The 22972-nt window shown below is 41.1% G+C and overlaps 1 protein-coding gene across 1 annotated transcript in view; it reads right to left on the reverse strand.

Moving 5' to 3' along the window:
• The window catches only part of si:dkey-34d22.1 (discoidin, CUB and LCCL domain-containing protein 1), a 137794-nt gene that overhangs the window by 32707 nt on the left and 82115 nt on the right, over positions 1 to 22972 (reverse strand). The window contains exons 4-8 of the mRNA XM_043717282.1: positions 18792 to 18843; positions 14104 to 14176; positions 10417 to 10550; positions 8118 to 8155; positions 4314 to 4514 (exon numbers count right to left, since the gene is read on the reverse strand). Coding sequence (XP_043573217.1) covers positions 4314 to 4514; positions 8118 to 8155; positions 10417 to 10550; positions 14104 to 14176; positions 18792 to 18843 — 498 coding nt within the window. The remainder of the gene's footprint in view (positions 1 to 4313; positions 4515 to 8117; positions 8156 to 10416; positions 10551 to 14103; positions 14177 to 18791; positions 18844 to 22972) is intronic.

The following is a 22972-nucleotide window of genomic DNA, read 5'->3' on the forward strand; positions in this document are numbered from 1 at the left end:
CTCGGCCCCCAGCCCCATTCCTGATGAAGGGCTTTTTTCCCGAAACATCGATTCTCCTGCTCCTTGGATGCTGCCTGACCTGCTAAGCTTTTCCAGCTCCATACTCTCGACTCTAATCTCCAGCACCTGCAGTCCTCACTTTTACGTATGGGATATTTTATGTCCACTGGAACAGGAGCAAACATGGCCTTAGTTTAACATTTCATTTAAAGGGTGGCACCTCAGAGAATTCAGCACTCCTTTGGTATTGCACTAGAGTTAGATTCTTGTGCTCATATCGCTGGAGGGGCATTGAATCCATGGCCTTGAAGTTTGGGAGGCCAGGGTACTCCCAGCTGACCCATGGCCAACCCAATCTTTGGGATGTTGAAGGTCATCAATTTACTTTGCTGTAATTAATCTCCAAACTCAGTTCAAATTAATTACCTCAAACTAAACTGGTTACAAGTGCCTATTGGCTCTGTTTTTGTGTCACTGATCTTTTCCCAAAAAATGGCATTCCATTGTCAATCCTCTCCCCACCTCATAACAATTCTCTCAGGGGAGCAGTAGTTTGAAGGAATGACTGTCGGTTGTTAAAATTTCCACACACTCAATGAAGTCACAAGTCTGATTAATGCTATTTGGAAGGTGTACCATTGTTTTTCCCCTGGTTATCAACCCATGTACCATACTGCTGCATGCTTTGCTGGTAATAGCCTGTAAGCCTTGGTCCAATTAGTGGATAAAATCAGTTCAGCACACCGCAAGGAAGAGAGTGCAACAAATTAAGCTGTTGAAATTATTGAATGTGCTGTCTATTTTCAGCCAGAGCTGACTGTGATACATTCCAATGGATATTGCCCTCTTTCTGACCTTAAACTATGAATACTCCAACATTTATTGTAAAGATTTGTGGTAAGCACACTTTGGCCAGCACCCAGAAGCAGAACGCTGAAAAAAAGGTGTCGGCCATTTGGCTGATTGAGCCTGCTCTGCCCGCGGTATGAGCATGACTGATCCTCTATCTCAATGTCATACTCCTGCTCTCTCCCCATATCCCTTGATGGCTTTAGCATCTCACAACCTGCTTCACAACACTGGGGTCCCAGGTTCGATTCCAGCCTCGGGCGACTGTCTGTGTGGAGTTTGCACATTCGCCCAGTTTCCACATGGGATTCCTCCCACAGTCCAAAGATGCGCGGGTCAGGTGAATTGGCCATGCTAAATTGCCCATAGTGTTAGGTGCATTAGTCAGAAGGAGATGGATCAGTGTGGACTTGTTGGGCCAAAGGGCCTGTTTCCATACTGTAGGGAATCTAATCTCATCTATATTTTTAGATTCCCTAAAGTATAGAAGCAAGCACTTTAGCCCAACAAGTCCACACCAACCCTCCGAAGAGAAACCCACCCAGACCTACACTATATTTACCCCTGACTAATGCACCTAGCACTATGGGCAATTTATCCTGGCCAATTCACCTGACCTGCACATCTTTGGATTGTGGGAGGAAACCAGAGCACCTGGAGGAAATCCACGCAGACACGGGGAAAATGTGCAAATTCCACATAGACAGTTGCCCGAAGCAGGAATCGAATCCGGGTCCCTGGCGCTGTGAGGCAGCAGTGCTAACCACTGAGCCACTGTGCCACCTTTCTTACACATATTCAGTGATGGACTCCACAGCTTTCTGTGGTAGAGAATTCCAACTTCAGAGTGAAAATAAATCTTTTCATCTTTGTTCTAAATGTTTAATCTTGTGTCCTGAGGTTATGGCCTATGTCCTAGAACTCGCCAGCCTGGGGAAAAATCATCCCTGCATCCAGCCCTGTCAGAATTTTATAGGTTTCAGCGAGATCCCCTCTTATGCTTCTAAATGCCAGGCAATACATGCCCAGTCATAGTTTTAGAGTCATACAGCACAGAAATAGACCTTTTGGTCAAACACATTCATGCTGACCAAGTTTCCCGAACTAAACTAGTCCCACTTGCTTACATTTGGCCCATATCCCCCTAAACCTTTCCTATTTACGTACCTGCCCCAATGTCCTTTAAATGTTATAACTGTAGCTGCAGTTCATTTCACATAAGAACTCTCTGCGTGAGAGTTCTTATGTCCTCAGGTCCCTTTTAAATCTTTCCCCTCTCATCTTAAAAAAAATATGCCCCAGGATCAGTGTGCAGGTCCTCAGTGGCAAGTATATCCTTTCTCAGAAAAAAAAAGATCCAAACTGCACACAATACTCTGGGCGTGGTCTCATTAAGGCCCTCTACAGCTCCAGTAAGACAACCCAGTTCCAATACTCAAATCTTCTTCCACTGCAAGACAACCTACCACGTCTTCCTAACTGCTTGTTGAACCTGCACACAGACTTTCAATGACTGACGAACATCCAAGTCTCTTTGGATATGTACGTCTCCTAACCTATCACCATTTGAAGAATATTTTGCCATTACCGAAGTTGATAATTTCATCCTGACACTTCATCTGCCACATATTTGCCTTTTCAACTTTGTCTAAATAGTTGAAGCCTCCTCACTACTCACAATCCCATTTAGTTTAGTTTTATCTGTAAAATTGGAAACTTTACATCTGAATTCCTCATCCAAATTGTTGTTGTGTCTTATGAATAGCTGCAACCCAAGCACTAACCCCAGTGGTACTCCACTCCAAAAAAAAATCTATTTCCACACTTTGTTTCCTGTCTGCTAACCAATTCTCAAAACATGTCTGTATATAGCCACCAATCCCATTCTGATTTAATTTTCAGCACCAACCTCTTATGTGGAACTTTATCAAAAGCTTTCTGAGAACCCATTGACATCACATCCACCGACTCTCCATTACTTATTCTGAAAGTTACATCCTCAAAACACTCCAGTAGGTTTGCCAAACGTGATTCCCTTTCATAAATCCATGTTGATATTTTTAATTGATATTTTCAAAGTGCCCAATTATCATATCCTTAAAAGTGGACTCTCTCATTTTACCTGATGTTAGGGCAAAGATAGATTGATGTTTGAACAGTAAAGGAATGAAAGGTTATGGTGAGTAAGTGAGTGAGAGGGCGGGTAAGTGGAGCTGGGGCCACAAAAAGATCAGCCATGATCTTATTGAATAGCAGGGCAGGCTCGAGAGGGCCAGACGGCTGACTCCTGCTCCTAGTTCTGATGTTCCCATTTCTTGTGTTCTTCTGTTAGGCTAACCAGGTCCTGTTTTCTCCTTCCTTTTTCAAACCACATTGAAGTATCCTCACAGAAAATAAATCAGGAAGTACATGAAAGGTAGTTTTATTAAGCAGAAATTGAAAATGAAATTCTATTTCCTGCTTGTCATGAAATGTAACGGTGTGTTCCTGTGCTTACTGGATTCAATATGCTTGATTTTAGTTTTCTTTGGACATTTGCAATTGGCATTGCGAAGAGGTGTTGATCCCACTGAGGAGGGGCTTGGGTTCTTCTATGAAGATACTTCTATTAAGCAGAACTTGAAAATGGAATTCTATTATAAAGCATTCAATAAGAAAATAACAAACAAAAATACACAAAAGCAGCAATGAAGATTGGCTTCTGAAGCACAAGTGTCTGAAGCATATTTGTGAAATGAGGGTCCAATCTACAGGCAAGGTTATATTCTGGGACTGATTGAGGTGCTGAGCAACAGTGAAACAGATGGTGTCTTGGTGCTAAATGCAGAACTTGGTCTTACCAATTCAGAACGATTGCAAATTACTTATCATGCACATTCAATACTCGTAACTCAATGTCTAAAATTTTCAAGCAAATTTGAATGCACGCTATTATAGATTAATGTATAATTTAAATGGGGTCTTTGACTCTGATAAAAATGGAATAGTGAGTTTGCACACTGCCTCTTCAACTCTGAACCCAAGCCCCTACACAGTGGGATCAATGCCTCTTCGCAATGCCAATTGCAAATGTCCAAACTAAAATCAAGCAGTTTTGAATCCGGTAAGCACAGGAACACACCATAACATTTCCCATAATTTAGCAAAAAAATGACTCTCTCTCATTAGAAGAAGGAAATAGATAAGCAAAAAAAAAAAAATCATGGTTAACAGATTGCAGGAATAGCTACACATGGTTCACATAAGTCAATAGCCTGAATGGGATTAACTTTTGCTCACAAACAAGAAACAAGTGTAGGCCACTTGGCCCTCTGAGCCCGCTGACCTGTTCAATAAGGTCATGGCTGACATGATTTTAATCTCAACACCACATTCTTGCATATCCCCAATAATGTTCAAAATCTTTGAGAAACGTCAACCATAATTTGTTAAACCAAAACTTGACTATGTAATATTGTACTGACCTGTGATGTTCTTCCGTTCTCCCAAGTCTATTTGCAGCCACTGGCGCTCAGTGGGTAAGTCGGCTGCCCATGCCCAGGGATACCCATTGTTGCTGATATTTGCTTTGTCAGGGGACCAGACATGCAACTCTCCAATGTTGTTCTTCTCTGTCCAAGAGGATGAGGCACTAAAATGTCTAGTCTTCAAGATGGTATCACAATCTAAGAGGAGTGAAACAAATGGTGAATTGGTGACCCTGAACAGGTATGTTTCCTTTTTGCTCAAGCTCTTCCTATCTATACGGTTTCGAGTGTCCTCCAAAGGGACGAATATAAATTTCAGACTGTATGGAGTGAATTAGCATCTCTTTTCAGCTCAGGCACTGGCAGTGGCACATTCATTGGTCAAGCTACAGATCTTAATAATGACTCATTTGCAGAGGCTGTAGATGGCAAGAAGTATCAATGGATCCAAATCAGCAAGGAGTCAGTCAGGGGTGAACTTCAACTTATGATTGTCAGGTTTACACCCATCAAATAAGCAGCCAAAAAAGCGAATGGAATCTCAGCCACTCCAAAGAAACCCAAGGCCCTACAGATGCAATAATCAGGTGGATCAATAAGTGGTTGATGTCCCCTATACCTTGAGGGTGACATATTGTGGCACAAAGAATCCTTCAAAGGAATAACAAATGATCCTAAAATCTTACACAGCAAACAGCTGGTTATCTGTACCAATAACTAACTTGACACAGAATACTTTCTTAGCGAAAGCGAATTGAGCTAAACTGAATTTTATTTGCAAAAACATTTAAATCTTTTCAAATCCATTCTTAAGTAACACAGCAAAATAGCAAAGGAAAATCAATTTGTTCATGTAGGTTTTCAGTAACTGGAGTTGCAACTTAGAACATCTTTAATTAATCTCAGGATGTGGATATTTACATTCTCAAAAATGGCACAGATTATAATTTAGCTGAATCATAGCAGAATAATAATCCAGGGTTACCAGCCGCTGTCAGAATTGATGCTATCGTTTGATTTATAATGGGAAATATTGAAAAACATCTATTAACTCAATAAGCTTATTTCTGACATTACATTATCAGAAAGAAAAACAATTGCTAAAATTCTCCACTCCACAGACTAATTGCAGCAGGAAAACCCAAATAAATGAATATGTACTAAAACTGGACTATTAAATTAAAATCTGGGTTTTGGCAAATGTTTCACCTTCTAGTGGCACTGGACTGATAGCCATCTTGCAAAAACATCATGTTTCATTAACCCTGGTACACATCTCACTGCACAGGCTCGGAAATACCATGGTGAGAACTTCCTGCAGAGATTCTACAGCTCATAATTTTCACACTATCAATTGATTAAAAAGAAATTTATTTACTTGACTTATAGCCAGTAGTATTTTGAGTTTATTAAAAGATGTAATAATATCTAAATTTATCTGTCTAATCCTATCATTGCATTCAGTAAGTCTTACAGATAAAATTGCACAACATCTACTTGAATCCAGAATTCCAGAGATATTCTAAATAACTCATTAACAAATTTTAATGTGCCCATTTTAATGTAGTTAAAAATGAGTCTGTCAGATTTCATTCATCTAAATGTAGCAATCTCCAACCATTACTATAAAAATATCGTCTTTTATTGCTAGAAGTCAATAAGATTTCTATCACTACTCCTAGGCATCACAAATTCTGGAACAGGAAATTACAATCTATTACGCAGTTAGACAGAAACTTGCTGTGTGGCGCTTGGCTGTCATGCTTGCCCAGAGAACAGTAGTCACTGCTGTTCAAAATAGTTCATTGAATATGTTGGTACATTCCTTAGATACATGATAAAACCCTACATTAATGCAAGCTAGCTGTTTCTGCCAATTAAAATTGAGAGTTTGGTACAACCCTCCCCTCCACATCCTAAAAGCTCAGGCCTATTAAATTCAAGTATACATGCACATCAGAGGACTCTTGTAATGAGAGGTAATGTCCCTACCTCTGAGCCAGGAAACGTGGGTTCAAGTCCCATCTGCTCTAGAAGTGTGTCTTACCATCTCTGATCAGGTTGATAAGGCAAACTATCTATGTACGCATCGAGGCAGCGGAAGGTCACTAGCCCTCTTTAGCCTCTGCCGTCATTCAGCAAGAACATGGCTGGTAAAATTGTGGCCTCAACTCTGCATTTCTGGCTATCCCCTAATTCTTGGGGCGGGGGCGGCAGGGTGGCTCAGTGGTTAGCACTGCAGCCTCACAGTGCCAGGGACCCAGGTTCGATTCCAGCCTCGGGCGACTTTGTGGAGTTCGCACATTCTCCCTGTGTCTGCGTGGGTTTGGTCCGGTTTCCTCCCACAATCGAAAGATGTGCAGGTCAGGTGGATTGGCCGTGTTAAATTGTCCATAGTGTTAGATGTATTAGTCAGGGAGAATTGGGTCTCGGTGGATTGCTCTTCAGAGGGTCGGTGTGGACTTATTGGGCTGAAGGGCCTGTTCCCACACTGTAAGGAATCTAATTTTGACTCTGTTATTGGTCAAGAATCTACTTATCTCTGCCTTAAATGCGTTCAATGACCTTGCTTCCACTGCTCTCTGGGGAAGAGAGTTCCAGAGTCTAAGAAAAAGGAACCATCCTCATCTTCATCGCAAATGGGAGATGCCTTACTTCTAAACTGTGTCCTCCAGCGGCAACTTCTCCTACAAGGGGAATCTTCCACTCTGTCAGGCACCTTCGGATCATCCATAGAGTCATAGAGCCAGAGAGGTGTACAGCATGAAAACAGACCCTTCGGTCCAACCCACCCATGCCGACCAGATATCCCAACTCAATCTAGTCCCACCTGCCAGCATCCAGCCCATATACCCATCCAAATGCCTCTTAAATGTTGAAATTGTACCAGCCTCCACCACTTCCTCTGGCAGCTCGTTCCATACCTGTACCACCCTCTGCGTGTAAAGTTACCCCTTAGGTCTCTTTTATATCTTTCTCCTCTCACCCTAAACCTATGCCCTCTAGTTGTGGACTCCCCGACCCCAAGGAAAAGACTTTGTCTATTTATCCTATCCATGCCCCTCATAATTTTGTAAACCTCTATAAGGTCACCCCTCAGCCTCCGACGCTCCAGGGAAAACAGCCCCAGCCTGTTCAGCCTCTCCCTGTAGCTCAGACCCTCCAACCCTGGCAACATCCATGTAAATCTTTTCTGAACCCTTTCAAGTTTCACAGCATCTTTCCGATAGGAAGGAGACCATGTTTCAACAATCATTACCCACACTTTCCCTTTATTGCCAAGTCTTATTTTAGTACAACAGGATCATTCTGGGGGATCTGGGATCCCTGTGTCTCTACAACAATTGGTTTTCTCAGTCTCCTTTTTAGGAGTCCCTTCAACTCTCACCTCTAACACAAAATGCAAGGACCTTAAGAATATCTTGGTTTCAAGAGATGAAAGTATCTCTAAAAATATGTTCAGTAATATAAAATACAATGAGACTTTTCTATTTTAAAAGATGCTTTATGAATTGAAGTCATCCTCCCTTTTGACTCCAACACTAATTATTGGAAATGTATTCATGAAAACTGTAGTTTCATTTGGAATTTGGTTGGGGAAAAACATCAGTACTTTAACCAACTATCATTCTGACTGTGGGCCATAAATTTCACATGGTATAATTTCTTCCATTTGCAGAATTGTACTGCCTGCTTCATCTTAAACGTAATGGTGCATGTAACAGTTTTCAGGTTCCACTTGTAGAGATTGTTTAACCATCTCTGTGAACAATGTGGTGCCATTAAAGTTTGTTCTTTTACCTTTCCTGATTTCGATCCGTTTCTCAGACAATGAACCTCTGGAAGAAATGGAGACATTTAAGGTTTAGAACGATAATTGAACCAGATTCCCTCAGTAAAATGTACTCCATTTCACTATTAAAGGAAATGTTTTTACAGTTTAAATGTGACACACAAGTCCTTCTGGAGCTTGCCAGTGATTGGCACCTGACTATTTATGCATTGTGGCTGAAGTGGTCATTTATTATATATTAAATTGTATTTATAATACTCCATACTCCAACCAAACATAGTTCAAGTTCCAGCTTCCATCAATCCAGACGGTGCAACTTATGTTTTGTTTCTTAAGTTTGCCCTTCCCTGGCTCCTATAATAACGAATGAAAATGAAACCTAAATTAAATGTAGTATTGTCCCAAAATGAGGTCAAGTTGTTCGCATTTTAAAAAAGAAATGCCTCAGTGAGTCCCAGACGCACATTTTAAAGTCACAAAATGCTGCAAAATGCAATTACAGTGGGCAGGATCTTTTGTTTGGTGTTGGGAGCTCGATGGCAGAATCAAATCCAGGTTTCAATCAAATACTGTGTCAGGATTGGTCATCTGGACATAATTCTCCAAGGAATGGCAATAAATGCACACTCAAGTGAGGATTCTGAGTGGCTTCTTGCTTGTGGAGGAGCGACAGGAAGTCCTCCAGCACTTGTCTGCCATTTCAGGAAGGGAGACAGAGGCTGCCTCATGATGAAGGCACTCAGCACTTTCAATCTCACACAAAAATAAAACTTGCCACAGCTGTGGCCAGCTTCCTGCTCCTTCTTCAGTGTGGGAATGGTGAGGTATATTTCTCTTTACATTGACCTCTGCCCTACCCCCTCATTCCCCAATGAAGTCATATTCTTTCAAAGTTTTTTAACCACCCCGCAGCATCTGCCTGTCGAAAGACAAATTCCTGTCAGTGTGGGATATGGGCATTCATCCCGACCCCTCCTCATAACCAAATCCTGCCCCACGCTTTTTGCTATAAAACTAATGCAAAGAAAGGACATGCTGCAATTATGATTTTTGATAAAAGACAGCTCTTGTAATTAAAACATTAAGGGCTGAAGGGCTCATGCGCGAAACGTCGATTCTCCTGCTCCTTGGATGCTGCCTGACCTGCTGCGCTTTTCCAGCAACACATTTTCAGCTCTGATTCTCCAGCATCTGCAGTCCTCACTTTCTCCCATTAAGGGCTGAATCCCAAGGCTTTTCATCTTGATGAGATTTGCGCCATTCATTTTGGAGGGATTTTCGATGTAAGGTCCAACTACATTTCTCATCATATTTTACCAAATGATCCTGCCCCACTCTCTACGGCAATCCACACATCCAACTCTAGTCCCACCTGACCACGTGCTGTTACTGGGACTACTGGCTGAGGGGATAATGTGCAAAGAGGGAAGGCATGGCAGAGCTGTTGTGAACATCCAGGTAGACTCTGAGTGAGTGAGTGCTTTGAGAACTAGCAAAGAGTAAGGAGGTACAGCCTGGTCCGGTCCAAATGCTGGGTTCATATCCAGATGTGTCAGTGCTGCGGCATTTCAATGATTATTCCCAGTGTTGTATTGAATTGCAGAAACATACACTACTTCAGAGATGTAGACTTGAACCCCAACAGGCGTCTGTATATCACTACTGTTCAAGATCAGGGTCACGTACTATGAGGACATTCAGGGCTGGTACATGTTGGATGTCAGTGTCTTTGGACTTGGGGCATGTGTGTGGCACATGCCCGTTAGACCATAAGATAGAGGAGCAGAATTAGGCCATTTGGCCCATTGAGTCCACCCTGCCATTCAATCATGGCTGATATATTTCTCAAACCCATTCTCCCTGCAACTCTTGACCCCATGGAGTGCACCTTGAGATGTTGATGTCTGGTGTCCAATGTGGAGATACTTTGGAGCAAGCAATGAGCTGCAGGTGCCAGGAACCAGCTCCAACTTCCATGTCGGGAATTCTCAACAACTAGTTTGACTGGTACATTTGGTAAGAAAGGAAGCTTAATATTGAAAAGCTGTGTTGCGCTAATTAATGTGTTTAACAAACAATAACTCCCCCTTCATTGTCAACTAGCCACTGCCTCATAATAAATTTATCATGCTGCTCATAAAAAAGCAGAAAAGGTGCAGTGAGACGTGAGAGGAATTAAAATTTCTGCTGGTGTTCTCCAGTTACCTGCTATAGCACTGGCACCATTTCTCTGGGCATTGTGCCTGTATACAGCAACAAACCATGAAACCTACCAAAGAAACTACATCTTAGGTTTATCTTACTTACGTTTTAGTTAGAATTCCATTTGCAGAAGCTGCTTCATACAGAGTGATGCCTTTGTTCAGAACCACTGAGACTTGGCCTCCAAGTTCATCCGCTATTGCACCAGCATGGAGAGCTGTTTTACACAAGACAGATGTCTATGGGACAGAAAATAAGGTATTATCATCAACTCATTTCATAAACATTGTGACTGCAGGCTGGACTGAGTCAGGATGGGTAGTGCCATCTTCATTATCGCCAAATGTCTGCTTTCCTGACACTGCTTTTCACAATGCCTGAGGTCTCAGATGTACATAGCATTTGACAAAAACAACCTCTATCTATGTAGCTCCTTTATTCTAATGATATATCCCAAGGCAACTTGCAGGAATGTTACCAAAAAACGGCACACTGAGCCAACAAAATATTAGGATGGAGTATGAATCATGTGGATCATAGCAGGTGGTGAACCTGTGGAATTCTTTAACGCAAAGGGCTGTTGAAGTTGGGTCATTCAGTATATTCAAGGCTTTGCTGGATAGATTATTAATCAGGAAGGGAATCAAGGGTTACAGGGAAAAAGCAGGAAAGTGGAATTCGCAGGTTTAGAGAGTTGGAGTTATCGGGAGAGGCTGAATAGGCTGCGGCCTTTCTGCCCTGGAGCGTTAGACACTGACCTTACACAGTTTTATAAAATCATGAGGGACATATATAGGGTGAATAGCCAAGGTCTTTTTCCCAAGATGGACAGTCGAAAACTAGAGGGCATAGGTTTCAGGTGAGAGGGCAAAGATTTAAAACGGACCTCAGGGGCAACTTTCTCACACAGGAGGTGGTGCATATATTGAATAAGTTGCCAGAGGAAGTGGTGGAGGCTGGTACAATAATATTTAAAAGGTATCTGGATAGATACATGACTCGGAATGGTTTAGAGGGATATGGGCCAAATACTGGCAAATAGGACTAAATCAGCTTTGGACAGCTGATCGGCATGGACAAGTTGGCTGAAGGGACTCTTTCTTGTATAACTCTATGACTCAGTGGAGATGAGGATGATCCAAACAGCCACGAGCTCATTGAATGGTGAAAAGCACACGAGATGGGCTGAATAGCATCCTTCAGCACCTATGCCTGATGATCTTACTGACGTATGGATAACCACAAGTATAGTCAAAGAGAAAGATTTTATGGATTATCTTATGGAGGCAGGGTGTTCCAGAGCTTAGCCCTTGGCAAATGAAGGCACAGAGTCTAATGATTAGATTCGATTAGATTCGATTACTTACAGTGTGGAAACAGGCCCTTCGGCCCAACAAGTCCACACCGACCCGCCGAAGCGCAACCCACCCATACCCCTACATTTACCCCTTCACCTAATGATGGAGCCATTGAAACCAGAGGTGCTACATCCTGAATTAGAGGAGTGCAGATATTTGCTTAAAATCTGGAATTCCCTCCTTAAATCTCGCTACCTCTCTTTCCCCCTCAGGACACTACTTAAAATCCACCTTTTTAAGCAAACATTGGGTCATCTGCCTAATATCATCTTACGTGGCTTGGCACTTGATTTCCTTTCTACAAACACCCCCTGGGAAATGCCTTGGCTTTGTTATTCCATTAAAGGCACCATATAAATTGAAGTTGTTTTTGGTCAGGACAGTCATGCATTAAAATTTTACCATTTTGAAGTGAAATGGCCCTATGTAAACATGTCACATTGTAATTACAATCTCCCATCAGTGGTGGCGCCATTGTGGTTTATAATTAAAACATTGATAGGAAAAGCACGCAAGATTTTGGACATAATAAATAGAAGAATTCATTGCAGATATTATTCAGTACTATTCCAATTTATTTATCCTTGTCTAGAATTCTTTATGAGTACAACAGAAAAAACAAAGGGACCTTGGAGTGCAGGTTCACAATTTCTTGAAAGTGGAGTTGCAGGTACACAGAATAGTGCAGAAGGCATTTGGTACATTTGCTTTTATTGGTCAGTGCATTGTGTAAATGAGTTAGGAGGTCATGTTGCAGCTGTATAGGACATTGGCTAGGCCATTTTTGGAATACTGCGTTCAGTTCTGGTCTCCCTGCTATAGGATGGATGTTGTGAAACTTGAAAGGGTCTAGAAAAGATTGACAAGGATGTTGCCAGGATTGGCGGTTTTTGAGCTATAGGGAGAGACTGAATAGGCTGGGGTTGTTTTCCTTGGAGTGTTGGAGGCTGAAGGGTGACCTTATAAAGGTTTATAAAATCCTGAGGGGCATGGATAGGGTGAACAGCCAAGGTCTTTTCCCCAGGGTAGTGGAGGCCAGAACTAGAGGGCATACGTTTATGGTGAGAGGGGAAGGATTTAAAAGGAACATAAGGAGCAACCTTTTCATGCAAAGGGTAGTACGTGTATGGAATGAGCTGCCAGAGGAAGTGGTGGAGGCTAGTATAAATGCAACATTTAAAATGCATCTGGATGCGTATATGAATAGGATGAGTTTAGAGGAATATGGGCCAAATGCTGGCAAATGAATTAGATTAATTTAGTATATCTGGTCAGCACAGACAAGTTGGACCGAAGGGTCTGTTTCTGTGCTGTACATCTCTATAACTCTATCCAGATTGATCCATTTGGGTTCATTTGCAGAAAAATCAGCAACAAAATGAAAAATCCAAAGGACATTGAGCTGTCCATAGTGATCGTAATGAGTGGTATAGCTTAAAACATTGTTTTATTATTGCTGCACATACTTTTGCAGAACTACACAATGAAGACAAAACAAAACTGCACACTGTTTGAAATCTGAATATCACTTCCCTTTGCTGCAGTGACAAATATGAAACAGTGATCTGAGAAAGACAAGATGAACATATAATGCTTGACAATATGCTGTTCAACCTCTACAGCAAGAGGGGAATTTGAACTCTGCATTAACTAATTGGGTTAAACATTTTAATTCTATTTCACTGAGAAAATCCTATAGCAGGGCTTCACAAAGTGGGAGTCGAGACCTCAAGTGGGATTGAGCGCTGAAATTTTGGGGCCCTGAGATGTCAGACAGCAATCTTTGGAATTCTCTATCCCAGTGGGCAGTCGATACTCAATCTTTTAGTACATTCAAGGATGAGATCGATAGGTTTTAGAAATGTTTGCACAGTATGGGAATAAAGGAAAATGGGGGATTGGGCAGGAAAGTGGAGTTGAAGCCAACTTTCAGCCAAAGTTTTATTGAATGAAAAACAGGCTAGACAGGTCATATGGCCTACTCTGGCTTCTATTTATTATGTTCTTGGTGAAACTGTTTGCACTTCCCATTACTGCACATAGAATTCAACATATTTAATTCTCTAGATCTGCCGAACAACAAAAAACACACGCGATTATGTACAACCTAGTCAGAAGTCATACAATGCCAGGTTATAGACAACAGGTTTACTTGAAATCACAAGCTTTCGGAGTGCTGCCCCTTCGCCAGGTGAAGTCGGGAAAAACACAGGAGCACACTGCATCTGGCGAAGGAGCAGTGATCCGAAAGCTTGTGATTTTAAATAAACCTATTGGATTATAACCTGGTGTTGTGTGATGTCTGACTTTGTCCACCCCAGTCTAACACTGGCAATTCCATGTCATGAACAACTTAAATGCTCATAGTGATGATATATAGATGATTTTCAAAAAAAAAATTGGCTACTTGCTGAATGTATTGACTTATACTCACATCACGATAACCCTGTTGAAGGTTTCCCCAAACTTCACCAACGACATCTTTACAACCTGCTGGACAATATTTACTAGAAAGTATACAAGAGGAATGTTTACACAAAGCCAGTGAATAACAGTAAAGAGCTCAGTAAAGTCATCACTGACACTAAATGCTGTATGAAGTGTCCTCCAAAAGTACTTTCATGTTGCTGCTCAAGCATTACGTAAACAGCATTGCAAAAACCATTCAAACACAATTTGTGACCTTCAAGTGCCACATTCCTTTATAAGTATCACTGGACCTTTTAAAACCACTTGGAGGGCCATACATACATTTTTTTGTTGACTCCCTTTATGGACTCATGAACTGTTGCATTTCAAGAGATTGCCTGAGGCATTGAGTTGGCTTCCTTTATAAGGGCCCAGATGTTGTAGGAGGAATAATGAAGGGCTACCAGAACTTATGTGATTGCATAGTAAATCTGAAAATAACTTCAGGCGTCCACACATCACAGAGTCACATAAATTAGATTAAAAAGGGTTTAATGTTTAATTTATTTTAAATTTCCAACAGTAATTAAAATTTGATGAAATGAAATTCCAAACTGATGGCAGTTAATTTTCAGAAGATAGTGAGGACTGCAGATTCAGAGTCGCTGTGCAACTGAGCAATAATCGTTCATCAGGACTGAAACGTTGACTCTCTTACTCCTTAGCTGCTGCCCGACCTGTTGTGCCACAGGTAATTTTCAGGGCCAGGGAAGTTATTTAGTTAGTCCACACATGGAGGACGGGGGTGGTGGGGGTGGAATTGTGGCTATGGCTGTCAGAGCCACTTCCACTTTGAGGTTTTTTTCAGGGTTGGAGCAGATTTCCTCGATTTCTTGGAACAGTAATTACTGTTTATAAGCTGATGCATTGCTTTGGACAACACTGAAAGGCATCTGGATGGGAATATATGAACAGGAAGGGTTTAGAGGGATATGCACCAAATACTGGCAAATGAAACTAAATTAATTTAGGATATCTGGTCGGCATGGATGAGATGGACCAAAGGGTCTGTTTCAATGCTGTACATCTCTATGACACTACATAGACTTAAACATGGAAACTGGGAACTTGCTGTGCAAGTCGCCCTGCTCCTCTGTCAGTTCTGCTACACCGATGAGGGACTTGCCATTTACATACATGGATTTGCAGCTTAACCCTTCTCCAAGCACTAAATAAACACCCCAGAAAGATTTTGGGCTTGTTCATTCAAGAATAATCACCTTTTAATGTCTTAACTTCTCTCATTTTTAATTTTTGAATTGTTAACAGTGTGGTAAATATTAATTCCTAGCTATCCCTATGGCCCTGAAAACTATCTTTTCTCAGTTTGGAATCTCACTCTTTCAGATTTTAATTATCATTGGAAATTTCAAATAAATTATATTTTAAACACTTTTAACTCTATTTTATGTGCCTCTGCCATAATTTCTTCATTCTTCTCTCTTTGTTTTGCTTCATTTCCATGATTTTTAAAACTAATCTAACTTACATTAGAATTCTTCACCTTGATTGGTTAAGGACGCACATTATTGCTTGTCATATTTACACAGGTCCCAGAGCCCTTATTGATGGTGTATTGTTTAGAATGGAATAACCTTATTGTCAAGAGACTATGGGTCCAATTATACTCTCTGCAAGGACAGGGATTGAGACTGGGTTAAAATACAGATCATGCCAGAGTCTGTGGGCCCCACTAAATACAATGAACAGTGAACAATATTTGTTCACCACTGTTACTAAAGCATGTGGAATTATAGTGTTCTTGACAGGATGCCACCCACGGTATAAGAATTCAGGGTGTAATGATTATAACATTTACTGTAGATAGCCAGTTGACTGGGTAATCACTTGTGTAAGAATCACAGTTAAATAAATGAGGAATTTTGACTGAATACAACACAAGATATTAACCTATTCACATCCAAATGAGAAACAGTATTTTCCTTTAAGTAGGAGTTCTAATAATGATTGAAGAAAAGAACGAGTATCTCTGTGGGAAAAAACAGTGGGATGTAAGCCTGTAAATATGTCCATTAAACAAGTCTTAAGAAACATAGAATCCCTACAGTGTGGAAGCAGGCCATTCAGCCCATCAATTCCACGCTGATTGGCTGCAGAGTATCTCAGCTGAAAATGTGTTGCTGGGAAAGCGCAGCAGGTCAGGCAGCATCCAGGGAACAGGAGAATCGACGTTTCGGGCATAAGCCCTTCTTCAGGAATTTCCTGAAGAAGGGCTTATGCCTGAAACGTCGATTCTCCTGTTCCCTGGATGCTGCCTGACTGCTGCGCTTTTCCAGCAACACATTTTCAGCTCTGATCTCCCGCATCTGCAGACTTCACTTTCTCCTCTGCAGAGCATCTCACCCAGACCCACCCCCTTAACCTATCCCTGTCACCCTGCACTTCACTTGGCTAATCCAGCCAGCTTGCACATGCCTGGACACTATGGGCAATTTAACATGGCCAAGCCATCTAACCTGCACATCACTGGATTCAAGAACTTGTTTGGAAAAATCTAAAACATAGATGTTGGAATATGTGGTCTAGTACATCTGTGATTAAAAAAAAATAACAGGGCATCTCCCTTGAAGGAGGGAACAGATGGACATCCACTGGAGAGTGATGCAGCCTGAATCATCCTGGCTAGCTCCCTCTTTACACTGGAGACATTTTCAGATGTTAAGAATGCAGCTGACTTTGGATATATTGATCGTATTCCATGAGCCACACGACATGGTATAAACCAAAGCTAGGCCACAGTAATTGACTCCTGATGAAGGGCTTTTGCCTTAATCGTCGACTTCCCTGCTTCTCGGATGCTGCCTGACCTGCTGTGCTTTTCCAGCACCACACTCTTGACTCTAATCTCCAGTCCTCACTTTCGCTTACAGTAATTGGTACCATAACACACTTGTTTAACTCTGCGTCTACCCAATTTCCCACCTGGATAAGTGAGTCAGTTTAATCTAGGAGAAGATGGTCTTGTATTTTCTCCCTGCGGTCTGTATTTGTGAGCTGTGTCCAGGTTAAGCCTAGAGACTGATTCTCTCACTCATCTCTGATAAGAGGACATAACGTATAGATATTAAGTTCCCTTAACAGGATTGAGTGAGACCAGCATGTCTGAATCTGGTGTGTAATGTATACGGAAGCATGCATGGATTAACCTTCCCTATAGAAGCAGGGAATAGAAGTTGAGATGATTGCTCAAGTGACAAAAGAGGCTATGTATGAGAAGCCGTCCATTTAAGATGCATGCATGTGCCAAAGGGACTACATAGTGTAACAAACAGGTCATGTACAGTGATGAAAAATCAGAAGGATCGCTTAGGTTTTGTCTGTTTTTGTATCTGAAGGGATACGCAATAGCATAACAATTCACGTAAAGAGATACCATTGCTCCATCTCTGACATCATTGTGTAATGAATAAGGATGCTATTTGTACAAATATGAACATTACATTCCTGTGATACATTCTTAAGTGTCGGTTTATAATGTCAGTGATCATACATATTCAATGGCAGAGATGACAGTATGCTGGCTGCAAGTGTCTTTGAGCTCTGACCATAATGCAGGAAGCATTTTCTGTCTCCACAATGTTCCTACTAATTTCCAACAGTTAGGGTGTTGCAAATTTTGATAGGAACTTGATTGTTTCAGTGACTGTGGACTCCATCCCACTTCCTCCAGTTTATTTAGCTGTTATTTAGTGTTAGCTTATGAGCGACGCGATCACAGGCACATCCACACTGTTAGTGAGTGAGAGCCTCAGCAAAAGATGAAGGCAGTTAATACTGGAGGACAAATACACTATCTTTTCACAACTAAGAGTGGCTGAAGAAACATTCCCACATTCTGTTACAGGACTGTAAGAGATCACACAGCTCATGCTTACTATTTATAAATGCTTTAGACATGTGTTAGCTTCCAAATGTTACTGGCAGCAGCATTTCCTTTATGTGTCCTCTATAATCTGTGCACAGTTAAAAAGGTACAGCCATGGTGGAAACCTTGTAAATACTGGACCAAATATTAATAAAAATATAACAAGAACCCATCTTACTTCAGGTTAAATGGTTATGCTGCAATTTTGATCACTGTGCATAAATAACATTTAAACGCTTGACATTTTCTTTCAAGTGAGCTTCAATTCAGTGTTTCAATTCTAACTCTAAATAAAAGTTCACAGAATCATATAGAGTGCATAGGAAATTATTCAACCCATCATGAGGGAGACTGCTCTTTAAAGGAACTAATCAATCCAATTCTCTTCTTTCCTCGTGGACGTAAACATTTTCCCATTTTAGCAGTTCTCAGTGATAGATTCAATCCAACATTTACAAAACAATGACAATTTATTTGTTGATTTTAAAAGCAGGATTGGGAAAAAACCCATATGATATTAACACAGCAATTGTTCCCAGAAGAGGATTTTTGGCTCGCTTGCTTTCCTGTCATTGGATGTCATCCTGTAAACTCCCAAACAGAGGTGGGACCACTTCTTGATAGCTGTCATTTATCTGGATGACAATTGCCTGACTGCTTCCACATCAGCACACCAGCATTCCTGGAATTCTGCTTTCAAAACAATGCAAAACTTTCCATCAAGTCTTACAGCATATTAAACAAGGTTAAACTGCATTTCAACTTACGTAAAATGCCGCTGAGAATAATGAATTCCTTTATCCAGACAGGAAATCAAGTCTGCAAAAAACAACGTATGGGTGCATTAATAAATGGAATATGTCATTGTAATTTTGATAGAAATTGTTCTACCCAAATGCTTCTGCCCATCAAGAAAAAAATCTGTCTAACTGCAACATTCCCAACTTAGGTGTCATCTTAGAATTTAATACACAAAACATAAAAACATAAGAACTAGTAGACCACTGGCCCATTGAGCTCGCTCTGATATTCAATAAGATCATTGCTGATCATTTTGCAGTTTCAGCTCCACTTACCTGTCCACTCACCATAACCCTTAATTCCTTTACTGTTGAATAATCTATCTTTACTTTAAAGCATTCAACGAGGTAGCCTCAACTGTTTCAAATGGCAGGGGTTTCCACAGATTCACAACTCTTTGGGTGAGGATGTTCCTCCTCAACTCAGTCTTAAATATGCTCCCCCTTATTTTGACGCTATGACCCATAGTTCTAGTTTCACCCACCAGTGGAAACCACCTCCCTGCTTCACTCTTTTCTATTCCTATCATAATTTTATATGTTTCCAGTGTGAGGAGACACATTTTGGAAGAGGCATAATAAAATTAATTGCACTTTTCTAAAGAGTGTATCTGAACAGAGGGCATTTTCCAAGAGGGGTGTTGGAGCTAAGTGTTGAAATGTATCCCATTTCAAATGAATGATCCCGACTGGAGTTATTCACCTTTCTCCTTCAGACTGAAAGGTCCATATAAAATGGAAACTTGGAGAATCTACTGTGTGTAATGCTAAGCACAGACAGTGAATATGTTATTGTACCCAGAACAATTACCAGAATGAAAGGGGTAATTGGAAGAATTTATTTTCATGCATTGGGACAATAGAGTGTAGAATACTTCACCATGAGCATCTCTTGAGGCAATTGGATTTGTTCAAGCTTTTTAAATTAGAATAATAAATGGAAGAAAGGCAGGCAAGTAAAATGAGTTCAGATTCCTCAAGTTGAACAGTCAACATCATCAAAGTTAGAATGAACAGAATAAACTCCCACAAGTCACTTTAATCAATGAACTGCTCGAATTTGGTTAGTGGCTGGATCCATACAATTATGTATATTATTAAATAAATACCACGTTTCATCTAGAATTAATTAAACAAAGAAACAATCTTTCTCAAACATGTTACACCAACAGTTTTACAGAATGGAAAGAGGCCCTTCAGCCCAAGCTGTACTGGTCTGTTCAAAGATTGATGTTTTGGGTGCCATTCACTCTTGGATGCCAAACACCTCATGAATGCCATTCTCCTTGAACAGCCAACATGGTGGCTCAGTGGTTAGTAGTGCTGCTTCACAGTGCCACGGACCTAATTCAATTCCACCCTCAGGCGAAATGGCTGTATGTAGTTTGCACATTTTCCCTGTGTCTGTATGGGTTTCCTCCAGGTGCTCTGATTTCCTCCCACTATGATGTGCAGCCTAGGTAGATTTGCAATGGGAAATGCAGGGTTACAGGGATAAGATAGGAGGAGTGGGTCTGGGTGGGATGTTCTTTGGAGGGTCAGTGTGGACTTGATGTGCCGAATGGCCTGTTTCCTTACTGCAGGGATTCTATAACATAACGACATATAGTAGATTTGTACAGTATGAAGTAGTCCCCATGAGAGGTTTCCAGTCCTGTTAATGTATCACCTGTCGGTAACTCTGATAATGGCATGTGGGTCACTTGTAAGAAACAATTCTTTCTCTGTCACAGTTACACCTGTCATTTTTGGTTTCAATTCTGGTACAATTCTTATAGTACTTGTATCACTTTGGTGTCAGCTATGTCTCAGGGGACAGTACTTATGCCTCTGACCCAGAAGGTTCTGGGTTCAAGTTTCATTCTAGGTCTTGAGCATACAAGTCAAGGCTAGTACTCTAGTGCAGTGCTGAGGGGGTACTACACTGTAGAGGTGCTGTCTTTTGGATGAGATAATGAACGAGATCTCTCTCTCAGTACACATAAAAGATCCCACGGTAATATTTTGCAGAAGAGGGGAGTAAACTCTGGTCCCAGCCATTATTCATCTCTCAAACAATATCACAAAAACAGATGGATTGAATTAGCTTTATTGCCACATGTACTCAAATGAATACAATGAAAAGTTTACAAGTCGCCCCCGCCTTGGTGCCATCTTAGGTACAAATATACCTAGGTATAGATCCTTGAGGACAAATTCTTAGGAAACAAAATAGAAAAATAAAGCAATAAAAACTCTAGCATTGCAGACCTTCAAAAGTACAAAATCATAGGAATGAATTAGAAAAATAAAAGAATAAGAAGTTCAAGATGACAGTCCTCCCACGATAATATAATTAAAAAAAATGTAAAAGAATAAATCCACTTAATCTCTTGCACAGCTCTGGGCTTGGGGACAGATCCAAGGTTAAAAATCTCACAACACCAGATTATAGTCCAACAGGTTTAATTGGAAGCATTAGCTTTAGGAGTGCTGCTCCTTCATCAGGTGGTTGTGCACTACCTAGGGTTGTGTGATTTTTAACTTTGTACAACCCCAATACAACACCAGCATCTCCAAATCAAAACACACTTATCCAAGCTGCATCACCAAGGCGTGGACGGATGCTGAAGGAAACAGCTGTCGGGAGGAGTCCCAGGCTCTCACCTGAAAGAATTCCAGACCAGACCAGACCAACCACGCTGCCACAAAGACTATGCCCCCAGTCAATATCACACTCTGACAAAAGGTCACTGGAATGGAAACATTCACTGTCTTTCTGTCGCACTGTCGCTGCCTGAGCTGCTGGGTTTCTCCAGCAATTCCAGTTTGTTACACATTGCAGTTTGCTGTGCATAAATTCTGTTTACATTACATTTCAAAAGTTTTTAATTGGCTAAAAAGTGCAGAGAGGCATCCATTGATCATGAAAGTTGATTTATAAACATGAGCCTTTCTTTTGCATCGAAAAAAACGACTGCAAGAATTTCGCTTTATGGACTGCAGTCAACATAATGGGAGAGATGGGAAGGGAGGAACCTTAGTAGCACTTGGAGATGGAAAAGAGCTTACTTATTGCAAGTTTTCCACCAATTTTTAGATATCTTTCTTCTCCCCCTCTATGTTGGCTGGAGAGATAGATTCCCCATCATTAAATCCTCCGCTTCATGATTCACAGCTTCATCCAGCAGCCATCCAGTGAAGCAAAGCATTAATCCAGAGTTCTGAGGAAGGGTCACTCAACCCGAAACATTAACTCTGATTTCTCTCCACTGATGCTGCCAGACCTGCTGACCTTTTCCAGCAATTTCTGGTTTCCAGCATCCACAGTTCTTTTAGTTTTTTAAAAAATTAATCCATCCACCTCTGGGTTTTCAGCTACAGTCCAATTTAAAACAATGTTGACAGCGCCATTGATTAGGACAGTACCCAGAGCATAACTGCAAGCAGAAATAACAAAGTCTATCAATGGAGGCAGATTTCTGAGGAATTTAAAAGAAAGCCTAAACAAACAATTCTTTACTTTTAGCTGACGTTGGAGGCAGTGAGACATAATAACTGACATAAATAAAAATAAAAACTTTAAAGTGAAACTGACTGTGTTTTGGAAGTCAGCTCCAAGTTTCACTCCCTCTCGCAAAGTAAACGTATGGCTGCTATCTTTAAATCTTATTGGCTTCATTCCTCCATTTGCAAAACCCAGGTTACTTCAGGACTTGCAAACTGAGTACTTGACAATGTTCATATTTATGAATGAGTGTAAAAATTCACTGAAAACTCTGAGACAGGAATGGAACAATGTATAGTTTTCCTGATAAAACCACTACAGAAGACAGAAATATAATTAAACAGGCTCATGTCCTACAAACACTGCAGTATCCACTATACATCCTTATACTTTTATTCTGGATTAGTGGTGCTGGAAGAGCACAGCAGTTCAGGCGGCATCCAAGGAGCTTCGAAATCAACATTTCGGGCAAAAGCCCTTCATCAGGAATAAAGGCAGTGAGCCTGGAGCGTGGAGAGATAAGCTGGAGGAGGGTGGGGGTGGGGAGAAAGCAGCATTGAGTACAATGGGTGAGTGGGGGAGGGGATGAAGGTGATAGGTCAGGGGGGAGAGGGTGATAGGAGGCGCCCAGTCTCTCCAATGTAGAGGAGACCGCATCAGG

The sequence above is a fragment of the Chiloscyllium plagiosum genome, chromosome 27 (genome assembly GCF_004010195.1).
Source record: "Chiloscyllium plagiosum isolate BGI_BamShark_2017 chromosome 27, ASM401019v2, whole genome shotgun sequence".
Classification (NCBI taxonomy): domain Eukaryota; kingdom Metazoa; phylum Chordata; class Chondrichthyes; order Orectolobiformes; family Hemiscylliidae; genus Chiloscyllium; species Chiloscyllium plagiosum.